We start from the raw sequence: 16,568 nt of genomic DNA, 5'->3' as shown, positions 1-16,568 counted from the left end.
TTTGCCGAAGGCTTTGTGGTCGTACTTACTCAAATTTTAAATTGTAACTGTTGTCTGTGGTTACACATCAAGTGACCCTTCAGATCCTTAAATAAGTTCAACTGAGTTTAGTGCTGTGAGCACCTGCACATCATCTCATGTAATTTGGTTTGACTTAACTCTGAATTTGGCAAGCTGTTTTCAGCTTCTTCACTTCCGCTTATATTTAATTTAATTTAACTGCTGACAGCACTTCACTAATGCTTGTCAACTCCTGTAAATTCTTATAGCACACTAACAGCGATCACTTTTCAGTTCACACAGTTGATATCACAGCTTTTTCCAGCGTTTGAATTTTAATTTTCTCAAAATGCTTTCAGCACTTTCATTTCAACTTCATTTATAAAGCACATTTAAAACAAAGTTGACCAAAGTGCTATACAATAAATAAAAACATGTAGAATGAACAAGATTAAAAACTAAATACAAAAACAACTAAGAACAGTCAAAAGCCTGAGAAAACGTGCTAAACCCAAGACTTCAGTTTAACCTTTATACAGAAGGGGAACACTTAATTGTAAAAATTTGTCCACAATCAACTTTACCATTTAGCAGATATAGTCAGGGGATCTGAGAGTTCTAAGAATTTGAAAGCAGCAGAGAAGCTCTGAGATGTATGAGATTTGGAAAATGGGACCTAATGTTAGCATGTATAATGTGAATAAGATGGGCCCTAGAATGGAGCCTCGAGGTACAGCAGATGGGAGCAGAGGAGGAGACAAGGTTTCTTTTCGTCGGTTTAATAGCAGGAAAATCACTGAAGAGCCTCACCCCAAGACGGTTGAAGAGAATAGTGTGATCCACTGTGTCAAAGGTAGAGCTAAGGTTTTGTACTAGAATGGAACATTTTCAAGAGACAGGAGAAGGTCATTGGTAACTGAATAAGTTTTTATGGAAGAATAATATAATTTTTTTTCAAGATTCTTTTCCAAGCTTAATCATATTTAGGCAACCTTATTCTGTTTTTAGTTTCCATTGACACAAGTCTGAGCATTTTAATCTTTGAATGAAATTCAAAAAAGTTGCAGTCACTAGGTTTGAAACTATGACCAAAAGAATCTCAGCACATTACAGCTGCAACAGTTAATCGATTAGTAATCGCTTACTTAATCAATAGCCACCTATTTTGATTATCGATTAATCGGTCAAGTAGTTTTCATGAAAAAAAAGGAAATATTTGATGGTTTCAGCTTCTTAAATGTGAATTTTTTTCTGGTTTATTTGCTCCTCTATGACAGTAAACTAAGTATCTTTTGTGTGTAGACAAAACAAAACATCATCTTGGGGTTTTGGGAAACACAATTAAATATTTTTCACCATTTTATGACTTTATATGGACCAAATAAATAATCGACAGATTAATCGATTATGAAATGAATCGTAAGTTGCAGCCCTACAGCACGTTACTCCAGTCCTCAGATCACGACATATACGTGTTTCTCATATGATCACCTGTCCACAACAGCCTGTGAGCGTGGTCGTAGTGATGAATAGGGCCAATCTTCAGCGCAGCTGGAATCAGCTAAACTGGATGAGTTCCAGGGATAAATGCTCATGGATTGAGTAAACGCTCTTCTTAGGATTTTAGAACTCAACAAGAAGCTTTCTCGATACACATTCTGACAGAAATAATGTTATGATCGCAAGTTTTGTGGTGAGCAAGCTGGAACCTCTTTCAAAAGGAGAATTTGTTAAGGAGTTTGTAAATTTGCTGCTGCAGAGATGCTATAGCATATCACTCATCTGCTATATCAGCAGATTAGCTGGCAGAAGATAAAAAAAAACAACAACACTGAAGGGTAGTGTGAGAACTTTCCAGTTTTTCTGTCTGACCTGTGTTGATTCAAAAGATGCAACAAATTCACACTAACCAGCATTTTTTGTACAGGGATTCCTGCTGAGTTTGATTCAAGGTGGAATTGCAGTCATTGCAAATCATGCATGCCTCACCAAAGAGAAACAGTTCCAGCCATTGCATTAGAGATTAGAGATGTTAAATTATTTAGCATGAATGTTATAATAATAATAATGATCACCGATAGGACAGAAGGTGCCCACCCCTGGTTTAAATCATACACGTGGTCGTTTTTACATGGTCTGAGCTCTCTGGTGTACCTTCTAGATGTATCCTCCAGTAACATACATAGTACAAAGGCAAGTATGTGATACGTTCATGATGCAGCCTACTATCTATGAGAATTGTTGAGGAATTTTGGTCGATCCTCCCTGAGAAACTGTTAAGACGAGATTTCTCAGGCACCAAGCAAGGTCATCTCATCAATGGCAAGCCAAAACAATCATTGAGCAGCTGATGTCTCACTCAAGGTGTCATAGTCGCGGGGAGATGACGACATTACTCTAAACTGAATACACTACAGAGACCGGGGATGGGCAGACTATCTAAGGACGCCCAACACTGTGAACCTGTTGATCTGTGTAGCGAACCGGAAGTCTCCTCAATATTGAGCTCTTATAATAAATATTTCTTCTTAAGACATCCACGTTTTCCGTCTTCCTGAATCAGCATCCACTCCATCAATTATTCCATTTCAGCTGAGTCTGGGGAACAGGACTCTAAATTATTCCATTTCAAGAATAACTGGTTAAAAATCAAATGTACATCCAACCAAACACAACAACATTGGCCTCCTGTACCACCATGCTGACCCTTACTTTTGGCCCTAAGACATTTATCTTGCACTGGTGGCGACCTCTGCGGCGGGCTTCTTGCTTCTTGCTACAATGCTAAACATTACATTCTGTGTTTGTACGTTTTATACAGAACAGCAAGATGAAATAAAGGTACATCATTTTCATCTCAGAAGAGGCTGTATAAGAGTACTGAATTAAGAAAACCTTTTTATTTCATAAAATACATTTAATTAAATAAATTTGCAAAAGTTTTTATTTTGTCTGTGTGTTATAGAGTGTAGATTGATGGACAAAAGCAACTGTAAACGGATAGGTATGCTGGCTTTAAGATGGTTTACACTCAGTTCCCTCTTCATGTGAATTAGGGTGGGTGTGTGTACTGGCAAAGCAAACAATGTTCTGGTGCTCACTGTCAAGCTAAATCAACAGAGCCCTTTGATGACACTCTTAGCTAATGATTAACATGACAGCCACATGGACTGGTACCTGGTAAGTTTTTATTTGGATGAAAGAACCAGAGAAGTGCTTCAGGTCCCTTTCATCAGGTAGTGACACTGTGTTGACCATGGTATCTATTGAACTGTTCTGTGTGGCTTCATGCAATTTTCAGTTGAGGACATCAAATACATTTTCCCCCATTAATTAAACACTAACAATGCACAGTCTGCCTGCTTATGTGATTTATGCTAACATTTGTGAAGACTGGAGCAAAAACAACTTCTGTTTTGTCAGCAGTGAGTTGTCGGACATAATCCAGCACACACTTTAAAGAAAGTAACAGAGTTACTTAAAACCCACAAGCCTGCTACAATTTGAGGCTTAAATGAGATGTACAATGTATTGTCATCTGTGTAGAAATTAAGAGCTTTTGACAAATATGTTATGCTATGTATCTATAGCATATCTTATGGATAATATAGATATATACCATTCAGTACGTTGATTTCTTCATTTAGTTTCTGCGTCCGTCAGCTACTCGTATCCTCATATCTTTACCCAATTGCCTTTCCCAGCAGGAATGCAGGGAGACAGGAAAGACATGCCTTAAATCTAAAGGAGGCCTTATTCATAGGTGGCACTCACTCTGTTAGCTTCCACGACACTTCACATAACAGAACAGGACATTTTATGTACTTTCATCATTTATTGAACAATGACACAGGCGATTGCTGAGAGCAGTTCTCTACATGTGCCATGAGCTTTAAGAGTGAGGAAGGGTTGTATGGGAAGAGCTTCTTTGTCTGCAGCCTTGTCACCACCTGTCTAAGTTCTGACAGACAAGTGAGTGCTCTGGCTAAAGTGACCTGTCCTGACAGAGGTGCCATGTGAGTACACAATCTTTGCTTGCTCTGTAACATTGGCAGTGAAAGCCCATCTGGTCTTCTTTTCACTGTGGATGTAGGTTCACTCAGTAATCCTGCTGAGTCAGATGACTCGTGTTGTTTCTGTCTGGCTTCAAAAGTTTTCTGTTTCACATAAAAGGCAGGGCATTTACTTTTCTCACATACAGACGGCCCTGGTTCGTCCTCAGAGATCTCCATGCTCCCTGCATCAGACTCATCAGAACTATCGTACTCTACGAGAGGAAGACCGGCGACCAAACTGATCCTGTCCGCTGGTGGGATAAAACCTGACGGCTGGACGCAGGAGCTGAATTCAACTTGATCTGGCTCACCTGTGTATGTCAGTGCAGGCATATCACCAGCACACGAGAAAGTAAATGACTCCTGCAGTGAAACATGACAGCGTGACTTGGTGACTCTTTCACATGCTGCTGTGAAACCCTGCCAGTCAGCTTTGAGGTACTTGAGGTACCGCACAAAGTACTCCAGAAAGCAGGTCTCAGAGGAGATGAGGAAGTCAAGGAGGATGCTGTGGTCGAAGGAGACACTCTGAAGCAGAAACAGGAAGTGGCAGTGAGGATTGCAGCCAGAGACACAGGCTGCCTCTGACTCAGCAATGTCATCCAACCCGGAACACAGTCTGCAGGGAGAGACAACCAGTTCAGTCATCTTGGTTTTTTTTTTATGATTTCATTGATTGACGTGTCTTATCTAATAAGGTCACATTACACCTGCGCCTTATGCATACTGTCTTTATCTACCATTCGAAGTCTGCACAATGGACATATTTGAGCCTCCATTTCCTGCTTTAGTGTGATCTCCTTCTGGGTCCAACTTCATTGAACTTGACTTATCATGTTTGGAAGAATTAGGTCATATGTTTTTAATAACCTGTTTACTCTAATAAACTTTAAACTGCAGTATTGCTCTCACAGACTGTTTAGTTTGTTATCACTCTACTCAATATTTATTTATTGCCCATATAAGAACTGTAGAATTGCATTCAGCCATTTCTGAAGATCCGAGTCTGACATTCTACAGGACAATTTGTATCAAACTGTGATGAGTGAGATCATCAATTACAGTGTTTGGTTCTTGACCATGATCAGTCAGATCTTTTCTTTTTCTGCTGACCTTTTATTAAAAATGTTACATGTGGCACACGAAAAAACAACAAGACATCATCCAGGTTCGACGCTATCCATCCACACTAAATGTCTGAAACTTCACTGGAGAAGGCGTTAAAGTCACCATTCAATTCTGTGCCCCAAAAAATTATTTTGCACTTTTCATATGCAAGGATAAGCCTGTGCTGCATTGTTGAAAATGATGGCTTCCACAGTCTCACTACACACTAGAGCCACATTATGTTTCACTTATATGCAAACCAATACCAAACCTGTATGCAGATTTAAAACATTGTGTCATATACTTTTGGTCATTTCTCTTCTGATACACACGTGTACTTACTGTATCCCAACCACTGTAGTTGTTTGTACAAAAGTTTTGTGGGACAAAGCAAAGACTTAAAGCAAAGCGTATGTTTTCCGGAGGTAATATTTAATATTTACATTCGGTAGGGGGTTTCTCTCTGTAATACTGTAAAGTTTCAAGCATACTATCAAGTGCCTTGAGATAATGTATGTTGTGATTTGGCGCTATACAAATAAGATAGAATTAAATTGATGCGGATACTTAAAAGCTTACAAAGCACACTGAGAATTGATTATTTTTGTGAAGTACTGTAGGAGACATGTAGTTCAGCAGCAAAACTTTTGAAATGAATACATGCATATTCTTTTCAAATTTATTTTTAACTTATTGAGAAAAATTAGTACATGTCATTTAAAGAAAATTTTAAGGAGTTGACTGAATATTTTTTTATCAGAAACAAATATCTGAAACAGAGAATTGTATGTCTTAAAACTACAATTTTCTTAAAGGTGACCTTTAAAGATACTAAATAATATAATATTAACCTTCAGAAATACATGGCAGCCAAACATTTTTTCCCATTATCTTTGTTTTCGTGTCATGTTGATAAAAATAAATGACGCCACTGTTGTACCTGTGATGGAGAAATATGAAGAGTGAGGCTTTAGCTGCCTCCATCATGTCATCGTCCTGCTCTCCAAACAGCAGACTGACCCAGGAGCAGAGGTGCTTGACTTCCATCAGATGCACACTGCACTGCCTCAGAAAGCCCCACAGGCTCTGTAGATATCCATAAACATCTGGGGCGCTGTCCACCCCTGCTGAGAGAGGAGGACACAGGGAGGGCATGAGCACAGCCGCTGGGCTCAAATGAGAGAGGACTGCCCCCTGCTGTGCAAATGTCGTGAGGGCAGGATGTCAAGAATTCTGCTTCCTGCTACATTGATGACTCATAAGGCTGCTGGTGCTATCATGTATTGCCGTAACAGTGTCCAGATCGACTCCTATTGATTTGCTGTTTTGAAAACGGCATATCCTGTCACCCTATCATCCTATCATCCAAAAAAGATGAAAATTTAGGTAACTTTGAACCTGCAATTAGTGAGTTCTTGTAAGACCAATATTTCCTTCTCGTTCAGCTCTGATTTTTGGTCTCTACCAACCCCTTAAAAAAATGTCTGGCTGCTAAATGTTCCACAATCCTCCCTAGCTTGTTTCTTACCATGTCTGTCTGCTGTCTTTTCATTTGTAACTGGGCAACCAGAGCTAAAAGGACAGGGGTCTGACATTCATCAGGCTGACACAAACACAACAAACGAATGCGAAAGTGTAGAGATGGTTCGCCCGCAGCTAACTGGTTAGAATGCTAACTTCAGTAGAGGAAAGTGATGGAAATAGAAGGAAAACAAGCGTTAACATTGGCATAGCTCTTAGGGCTGGATTTTAAAACAAAAGACATAAATCCTTTCCTGATTTCACTTTGCAATAGAGCCTGATATGGAAACATTTAATTGAGGTGTCAATCCAACAACTGTGAGCAGATGTGATAGCGTCAGTCATACGTTTGGTTATTTCTCTTCTGATACACAACTTTAGTTGATTGCAATCGACATTCTACAGCATCAGCTCTCTAAGAATCTCAGCAAACATTGGCTTTGAACTTACAAATAACAACTTTAAAGGGGAAGTAAGCAATTCTAAAGCAATACACGTTTTGTAAAAATCAGCAAATATTTCCTCACCATCAATTAGCTGTCACTTATGTGTGTGCAACAAATGTTTTTGGCACAGCCCAGGCTCTATAAATTAAAATAGAAAAAATTGTGCAGACCGCATCACACAACACTGCAAGCTAGTGGTTAGTGCGTCGGACTCCCAAACCAAGGACCTGGGTTCACAACCCGGCCAGAGAAGTAACCAACAACAAAGACAGAAACAACCCTTTCTGCAGAATTGCTTACTGCCCCTTTAACCCAGCAACCAAATACACAAACAGTAGGGATGGGACGATAGAGTTATGTCACGATTCGGTTCAAAATACGACATGAGGTTTGCGATTCGATTTTCACCCCCATACGGTATTAACAGTTCAGTGATGTATGAATATTCAGAACTGATATTTCATTTTCAGCCATTTTAAATACAAAATAAATTCTGAGCCTAAATTTAGCTGGCAACACATACGCATACACTGCTTGAGGCCACAGACACAAACTCTGCTGTAAGATGTTATCTCATTTAGGGGCAGCTTTACTTCACATCGTGCATATTTATTTTTTTTTATTGAAAGGACAGTTCAGTGTGAAAGGGGGGCGAGTGGGGAAGACACGCAGCAAAGTGCCGGGGTCGAAACCCACGGCCGCTGCAGGAGGACTCAAGCCTCCGAACGAGGGGCGCCGGTGCTACCAAGTGAGCTAACTGACGCCCCAGCATCGTGCATATTTTTGTTGAGAAAAAAAATCTAATAATCCACATTTTCACAGCAGAGAGCTTTGGGAGCTAACAAATGACGGGACACGAGCACCCTCTCATGGGGTGACACGTCTTGATCGTGCACACGAGCGCCACAATCCGTGTTGCAGCATCTGCTTCTCGTCACAATCAACTGTTGGAGCAGTCTTTCTGCTGTTGTTTGTAGACTCCGTTGCATACAATGCCAAAATGCGCCCTCTGTTGTCTAAAGTGTGTAATTACGACAGGGACATTTTGTTGGTTGTCATCCAAGATCATCTCGTTATACCAGGAAATATCGCATTATCCTTTTCTGACTGACGAAATGGATCGTAATTTTTGGATCGCGATGTATTGAATTTCGATATATTTTCCCATCCCTAACGTGCAGTATACACCAATCAGCCACAACATCATAACTGGTGAATGGTTTTAATGTTGTGGCTGATTGCTGTATACTGTGTGAACCAGAGTTGTGTTTTAAGATGGATCCTTACCCGTAATCCCAGGTGCTTGTATGTGAAGCTCTGTGGACTTGAGAATAAGCAGGCTGACAGCTCTCAGCATCACACAGTCTGGTTTTTGACCTCCGTCACTGTGTTTGTTCCCCCCGAAGAAAGAGGCAGACTCCACTTGAACACTCTGCAACCAATCAGCAGCCACGGCTGTTAACACAGTCTGAGCTAGCTTGTTCATATCAGTGCTGAAATGCTCATGTCTCCGTCCAGCAGACAGCACCTCTCCTGAGGCCCAGTCCTCTCCAGCCTTCTGGAGCACTGCCCTCTTCAGGAGCAACAGCGCTCGCTTTTTCACAAAATACTCCGGGGAGCAGCTGATCGTAGTCAGGAGTGCTGAGGAGTGAATGTGCACTAATCTGGGACTCTTCAGACCAGCACCACAGATCACACTGGAAGCAGCCAGTGCTTCCAACAGGTCCAGCAGGAGGCAGAATGTTGTTCCCCAGCGATCGCAGCTGGTAAAATCCATCCCACGTTGTTTCTCTTCAGGGAGAAACTTTGAACATAAAGCACGTAGGCTGGGCTCGAAGGCTGCCACAATTTTTCCAAGGATCTCTGAGGGAATAAACACATGCATGTAAAAAGAGGCAAAAAATACATCAAGGATCGCACAGCATGAAGCCAGGGTAACTCTGGTATGCCTACGTTGCTCTTGTTGATGAGTAATCCCAGATATCTTACAAACATTTGACTATTTAACATAAATATACACATCACAAGTGTTGATATAAATGATAATTAGCTGTAGCCGCACATTTGATTAAGCTGCACTTAATGTACCGCCTGAAAATCCTTCATATGGGACTTCAAATAAAACCAACTGCTGACCACTTGTTAGCTGTTTACCATAGCTTTATCCTTTTACATAAAGGCGGTGGAGAATCATATCCTAAAATCATATTCTGTTTTAGTTCGGTCTTGCCATTACAAACGATCCACTAAATAAAACGACTCAGGTTGGAAACTAGTCCAAATCCAGGGCCTATACCCAGAGTCACCATCCTGCTTTGCTCCTAGAACTTGGACATTTGAGAGACCGAGCAGCTCAAAATGAATAGTAACGAGACAAATGTAAATATTAAATCGGTGCTGTTTTTAAATTTGTATTATCTCTAATGGAAAACAAATATCTTAAAAGCGGGGCTGTGCAATATAAAGATATACATCATGATATGATAGAAAACGTTGCTTATTATGCTCTTATCGTTTATTTCATTGTGTCTCACTCTCAATGGCAATATTTTTTATAATTTAGACAACCCTTTTTTTTCCGTCACACAAGGATGCAGACGGAATTTGTATGTAGGCAACTGAAACAACCATGAAGGAGAGTGAACGTGACACTATTTTATTTTCAATATTATGGAGTCTACAGACGAGAGCCAGGAAATAAGTCCACAAAACCTGTGGAAAGACAGGTGCTCAGTTTACACGGTTGAGAAAAGGTAAAAGTAACGACATGCACCGATTTCCTGATATGAAATGGCCTATATCAGGACATGAGATTTTGGGGTTATGCCCAGCCCTACTTGAAAGAAATTTAATATGGAATATTGAGGGAGACAAGTTAATCTTTCACCTTTTGGGGGATATAATGTCATGTCTCTGGTCAATAAGAAATATTGGGTGAGAGAGAATTTCTGCATTTTAAATCTTAGGCAGAACTTGCAAAGACATGTTGGTTTAAACACATACACGTTCCTATTAGGCAGTGTCAACAGAGTATCTCAATTACTTTTAAAGTAACACTAGAAGCACATTTTCCTGTGGAAATTTGATGAGTGAATGCACAGCAAAGCACTTTTTGCTGAAACAGTTTTCTAGCTGGGAGGCGACAGCACAGACCACTGCGCCAAGGCAATTTCGATGGACAAGAGACATTTTGAATTGCAGCAATCGCAACTTTGTTGGCCCCCTACAGGCAGATTTTTTTGGTCAAATTTTCATGCAGAGCTTAGAAAAGTAGGGTCATCGAGTGATGAGTGAGCCGGATTTTTGAGGCGAAAACGGTGTACGTAGCTCGAAGGCTGCGAGTAGATAGCCAGTACGGAAGAATAACGAGTTGAACAGTCGAGATTCAAATATCTAGATGTGTGAGTGCATTCACGCATAATTAAACTGCAGAAGAGCAATTACCCAAGATGTGTTTGAAGGGACTGACATGCTAGTTTTGAGAGACGGCACAGACTACAGTGATAAGTCCTGAATCAGGGAAACACAACATGATGTTCAGCTTGTTGCCAGCAGAGTTCAGCTGTATACTTCCCTCTACAGTCTATGCTCTTTAGTGAACGCCCAAGGCAAGAGGCTTTACCTTGATGAGCTGCTTGGAGGAGTCTCTTCAAGACGTCAGTCAGTGACCACAGACACCCATCCAACTCTTGCCCGGGGGAGGAGCTGTGAAACGCCTGAACACACTTCTGCTGCCAGACCGGACTGACTGTTGCCTGAAAATTAGTGCAAATCTGCTAACGAATGACTTCAAACAAAGAAAAACCAGACAGCGCTCAGACTGATGTGATGTCAGGTGAGCTGTCCACACCGGACATTACGAGAATGTACCTGAGCTGCAGCAGTTCTATAGGAACAATAGACCTAAAGTAAAGTCCCTCTTCACATTGTGCAGCTCAAGCGTTTATTTGAGATTATTGCTGCCAAAGGAGGTTCTTCTAGTTACTAAATCCAAAGGTTCACTGACTTTGTCCACCAACACCGTGAACGTTCAATGGTTGTGTTCAGTATAGACACTAAATTATTATTGTCTCAACTTGAGACTTAGATGAAGATCAGATCATATTTAATTTCCATCTACACATCTTGTGCATCCCTTTAGAAACATTCTCTCAAAGTCCGTCTCACAGATTTAGTATGTCGTGGAAACCTTCAAAATCCAGTATCTAAACTTGAAAACAACACAGTCCTGTGCAGGTGAACCAGCTGCTACGTCGGTGTGGTTTGAGGGAGTTCACCAGAAACAGCCTGATTGTGTCCGGCTCTGAGGGGGCTACTCACGGATTCGAGCAGATGGTGGACGACATACGTTGATACACTCTTCGCGGCCAGATGAGAGATGATCTGGTCCTCGGTCTGGAAATGGTGGACCTGTGTAACGGCGGGGGTTTTAACACAGCAAATGCATTTTACAGTTTCAAGATACACTTGCGATTTCACCTCCTCGGGCCCGAGGGAGACTGTGGCACTCACAAGTTGTGTCATGAGATCCAGGTCCTGGAACAACACTGCCAGGGTGTCCCGGCAGTAGCGGACGAGCTCCGCGGGTTGGCCCTCGCTCGTCAGGCTGGTCACTATCCCCACCAGGGTCACGCTGACGCAGGTCAGCTCCGCGCTGCCCTCGCGGCAGCGCGCCCCTGCGCGGGCACACGCGCTGTCGTGACCGGGCAGCTCCGCCGGTCCGCGCACCCCGGAAAACACCACCCCGGCCACCTCTGCGGCGCTTTGGCTCGGACACGAGCCCGCGAGGAAACACCTGTACGCGTGGGTCAGACGGTCAAAGCGCTCTCCGTGTAGACCTGCCATACGACGAACGCGGAAGCAGCGCCACAGCAAACGGGTCAACAAGCGCCATCGAGTCAACGGGAAGTACCAAAATAACGCCGGACGCACGGCTTCCGAGCCTTCAAAATAAAACACACTTCCCTGCGTTTCAACAGCTGTATAATCACTCGAGCCATTACAATACAAGAGTGATCCAGAAGATGTTTTGGCAGCTTTGAGGCCTATATCATCAGCAGATGAGTGCGTGGGCAGAACAAGAAGATTTATTTTCACTTTTGTACTTTGTATGATATTTTTGTTTTTATAAAAACAGAAACGAGAAGGGCATGTTAAAACTTAAAAATAAAACATTTGTCGATAGGAATCCATATAAAAGTCATATTTCAATGTCAATATCAAATCAATTTTTTGGTCTGGGCATGTAGACGAGATCCCAGGGGCCCCTAAGTTACGCCTGATAGTTAAGGAGGGACCAGACAAGACCTCATCAGTCTTTTTACTGAAAAGAGGTATTTGCCATCCAATATTTCACACCCTGGAGATCATGGAGAGAGCAAACCGAGTTGTATCACCAGGGAAGTCTTGTGAATGTGATAGAAGCAGAAGCAATAAGACCAGGTGTGGTCAATTTTAAAAATTCAACAAAACATTGGCTACATATAATCTAGAATGTGATTGCTTCATCAGCATCAAAGATTTCATTTGATTTTAGGTGTTTATGCCTGCTGCTGAAAATGAATATAATGATATTGATATAATAAGATCCTTTTGGCAGAGCACAATGCATCATGTCTAATTATTATATCATATTATATCTTATATTATTCTGAAATACTGTGAAAATTGTGCAGTTATCCTCTAGGCTGCCCCTAATGCATCCGATGTCTATGCCCAGCACCTCGAAGTCTCGGGCACTTATACAACGTCCTTCTTAAGTAAGTCAAAAGTCGAAGGATGTACAACATTAAGGGCAACCTCATCTGGACATATACTCTGTGCCATGTGGGAATACATGGGTTTAAAGGGCCAACATAATGCTCCAGGCACCTTTTCAGCCTGCCTCCACGTATATTTGGTTATCTGGGGTGTCTGCCAGCCCACGGAGAATGAAAAGAAAACAATGAGTCGTTGATCCGTGGTTTGGGTTGATCGTGCAGACGGTCTGTAAACGAGCCATTCACAGCCCGGGCGTCAAGTGACGTGAGTTGACTCCTGCTACTGGGGCGACCACGCCCCCAACCTGAGCAGCACCTCCCCCCTTGAAGTGCGGAAAAACAGAAAAACGTCTACGCCATAATTTTCTCCCCGCAAGCGAACGACGACCGCGGGCATGGCCAAAAGATGTAATAATGTTTGCTCTGTTGTTGGATGTACAGACCAACATAACAACGGATTGGCAACCCATCTCTTTTTGACAGACGGAGCCTTTCCAACTGTCCGAGGCGAGGCAAATGTACGTTTTCAAGATCGTATGTGCTCTAGGGCTGGGCGATATGGCTGAAAACTGTATCACGATATAAGTGTTCCGGCCGGCGTGGGTAGACTCTTTGCTCCAGTTTCTTCCAACGAGGACAAAAAAATTATCGAAACGTTCTATCGCACACGCATTTTCTATTGATAACGTATCGTTATCGTTCTATCGCCCAGCGCTAATGTGCTCTGTGTGTAATTATGGAGAACGTGTTCGCTGTGCCTCCCGGGTCTCTACGTTGTGTATGTGCCTTGTCACGTGCGACTGTTGTCATGGCAGCGCAACGCCGTAGTTGCGCAGCAGACCCGGGGAGGAGCGAGGCGGAGCGAGGCGGAGCGAGGCGGAGCTTTGCGGTACACGAAGGGAGGGGTGCGAGGAGTGAGCAGGAAAGCGCTGGAATCGACCATGGTCTCACAGGGCTGTTTATACAGAAAGAGGAGGGTGCTGTGTGGCTTGATCCTTGAGGTGTTTTGACATGGAATGGCAAAGACATGTAGTTCACACATCTGAAAACCAAAGTAACTTGTGTAAAAGGGGGAATAATATGGGCCCTTTAAATACAGCTTCAGATGTGGGCCGGCACTCCACTGGTTCACCAGCTAATGTCTGTATTGCCCATTACTTTTCTCCTTGATGCATCAAGCTGCCACAAATGCTTCTGCTAAAGACTGAGAGCTGCGGTGTCTGGTGACAGCACATCAAGAATCAGGTGCTGGTCATGGCAGTGATATTTTTTATCCACATTTAGAGGGGGACCAATCTATCCTCCAACGATTCCTGTGAAATAGTTTTTAAGAGAAGACAAACAAGCCACAACAGATGGAAACCAGCTCTGTGAGCCACTGCTGATAAACTCTGCAGTCTAATACTCTAATACTGCATATTAAAGCTTCAGTCGGTAGGATTTGCAAAAATAACAATTTTTTATATTTGCTGAAATTTCCGCTATATCCTGGTCGTAATATGTGAGACAGATAATTTGTGACAGAATCTAGGTCATTTAGCTCCCCCTATACTGCCTTATAATGCCATTTGCAAGAATCCACCGCGCCTGAGGAAAAGTCTCCAATCAGAGCCAGGGGGCGTCTCTCCGCTCTGTCAATCACCAGAGCACGAGCTGCTCAGTCCCTGTGCACACACTCACTCGCTCTGTCAAGACCGAGCTGACGTCTTACCAACGAGGAGCTAGCAGCGGAAGCGGAGTTAGTTTGAAATCACGGTGGCAGAGAAACGGCAAGCATCAAAAAACTGCCCACCTCCTTTGCCAGAAACTGCATATATGGCAAAGACCATGAACAAAAACGAGTCAAAAATAAGGACGCAAATCAAGCAGATGTAATGATGTCACCAAACGTAGCATCCCGTGCTATGCTAAATGCTAAGTATGTGTCGATATTCCCAGCTGTGGCTACAGTCACGTTCACGTAGGCCTACTGAATTTGCAAAATGCACTCATCACTTACGTATTTATTTATCACTGTAGAGCAGACTGTCAAATTATTTATTTTTATATGGGTAATCTCCTGTGTGTCTGTCAATAACTCAGCAGTTCCAAGAAGAGGTGAAGTTCCCATGTGTGTTTTCCCGAAGCAAGACTCCACTTTGGTCATGTGGGAAAGGAAAAAATGCACATCGCCCCTGCGTTGCAACCAAGCAGTAAAAGGCAAACAGCATGTAATTACACATTTTGTTCGACACTGATAATCATGACTACAGATTATGTTCTACAATGATTTATTCCCCTCATAGTATTTCGACTTGTGATCAATTTGTAAGGAGGAATCATAGTTTAACATACTCATGTTGCTTTTCTACACAGATGCTATATATACTGATAATGGTAGATTGCGTTCAAAAACACTGACGATGTAGTTTTCACAAAAAGACAACGGTAACTAAAAAACGTGTTATAGTCTAGCGATGTCAACAGTGGTCCGTGTTAGCTTCTTACCGGTGGGAACGTCATGTTACGTACCTTGCCTGGCTTCAGTTGCCATGGTAGCGTGTGAGGGCACGGCGGGCTGGGAGGAGCTGTGGAGGAGGAACCGAAGTGCAATGGAGAGGGAGGGGGAGGGAGCAGGAGTAGTTGGAATTGGAATTCTGAGACTATGTCCACACTTCTCTCAATCCAGAGACTGCAGCTTTAAGGGGTTCAAATATAAAAGCAGTAATTAGTCTCAGTAATCCGTTCCCTGTGATAAAGCATATGAGGAAAAACAAAACAGTAGGACACTGAAAATAAGAATTCATATGTAAAAAACAATAAACGTCACCCTTTAAAGAAAAACGAACCAACTTTCATGAGTTCTTCGCAAATTAAGAACACAGTCACATAATACTGTCTGATTAACAACATGTAACATGGAATACTGAAAAAAATTATTTCCGACTTCAGCTTAGCTGTCTCTATGAAAAAACACAATAGCTGTGGTCTTGGTACATTATTGAAACGCTCATGTTCAGAGGTTTTGTATTCTGACTATGATTTTCCCAATATATGATCAATAAATAAATGATTGCCCATTAATGGGGTTTTGTTGCAGCACTGTACCTACTTGTATTATGTTAAATATTCCACCTATAAGAAACCCATATCCATTACAAAGCTTTTTTTAACTGTGAAACATGAAACATGAAATCATCTGCTTTTGCCAAAAAGCTACACATATTTTTACCTAATCAAAATAACCAAACTGCTGTAACATTGGTATAACCTGAAATGCACAATAAACAAAAGCACAAGATTTATGAAAACGAATCAAAATTGAGGTATCTGTATTTGGAAATGAACTCTCCAGCAGGACATCATAAAAACATCAGATGTAGTAGTATAATTTTGTCTTAAGCTTCCCAGAAGCTTCTACATCATATTGACATTGTATAAATTAAATATTATCCTATTTTCAGAGGAAGTGGTAATTCTTCTGCTACTGAAAACCAGAGCAAACCTGAAAATATTAATGAAATGCTCTCACCTCATTGTCTATTCATAGAATTTGATATCAAATTCTTTTATTTATAGTGAATACACATATATTATTTTCTTCATTATGGCTTCTCATTTGTCTGATTATCACAACAATGTTTAATCAGAAAACACATCATGCTGTTGAAAGGCTAACATACCTCACTACACAGTAAATA

The 16,568-nt window shown here is 41.7% G+C and overlaps 1 protein-coding gene across 4 annotated transcripts; it reads right to left on the bottom strand.

The window, feature by feature from the left end:
* Positions 1-3,171: 3,171 nt before the first annotated feature.
* On the bottom strand, positions 3,172-12,082 carry lins1 (lines homolog 1). Of its 4 annotated transcripts, none has more exons than XM_047331536.1 (6): positions 11,642-12,082; positions 11,450-11,539; positions 10,752-10,902; positions 8,417-8,992; positions 6,103-6,286; positions 3,172-4,674 (listed from the first exon to the last, which is right to left on the bottom strand). In XM_047331536.1, exons 1-6 carry the CDS (start codon positions 11,972-11,974, stop codon positions 3,831-3,833), a joined length of 2,178 nt encoding a protein of 725 aa, XP_047187492.1. In that variant the 5' UTR covers positions 11,975-12,082; the 3' UTR covers positions 3,172-3,830. The 4 variants fall into 4 exon arrangements, with proteins under 4 accessions (XP_047187492.1, XP_035484050.1, XP_035484052.1 ...); XM_035628157.2 differs by having other exon boundaries at positions 6,103-6,289; positions 11,642-12,077; XM_035628159.2 differs by having other exon boundaries at positions 10,752-10,884; positions 11,642-12,075.
* Positions 12,083-16,568: the final 4,486 nt, after the last annotated feature.

Source organism: Scophthalmus maximus, chromosome 4 (genome assembly GCF_022379125.1).
Source record: "Scophthalmus maximus strain ysfricsl-2021 chromosome 4, ASM2237912v1, whole genome shotgun sequence".
Classification (NCBI taxonomy): Eukaryota; Metazoa; Chordata; class Actinopteri; order Pleuronectiformes; family Scophthalmidae; genus Scophthalmus; species Scophthalmus maximus.
This window is presented reverse-complemented; position numbering and strand designations above follow the sequence as displayed.

Excerpts from the sequence above, each read along its gene's own strand:
- lins1 (XM_035628157.2), bottom strand. The coding sequence starts at position 11,974 with ATGGCAGGTCTACACGGAGAGCGCTTTGACCGTCTGACCCACGCGTAC. Across the intron at positions 8,993-10,751 it reads CCTCCAAGCAGCTCATCAAG|AGATCCTTGGAAAAATTGTG; the intron begins GTAAAGCCTCTT and ends TTATTCCCTCAG. Across the intron at positions 4,675-6,102 it reads TTCATATTTCTCCATCACAG|ACTGTGTTCCGGGTTGGATG; the intron begins GTACAACAGTGG and ends CTCTCCCTGCAG.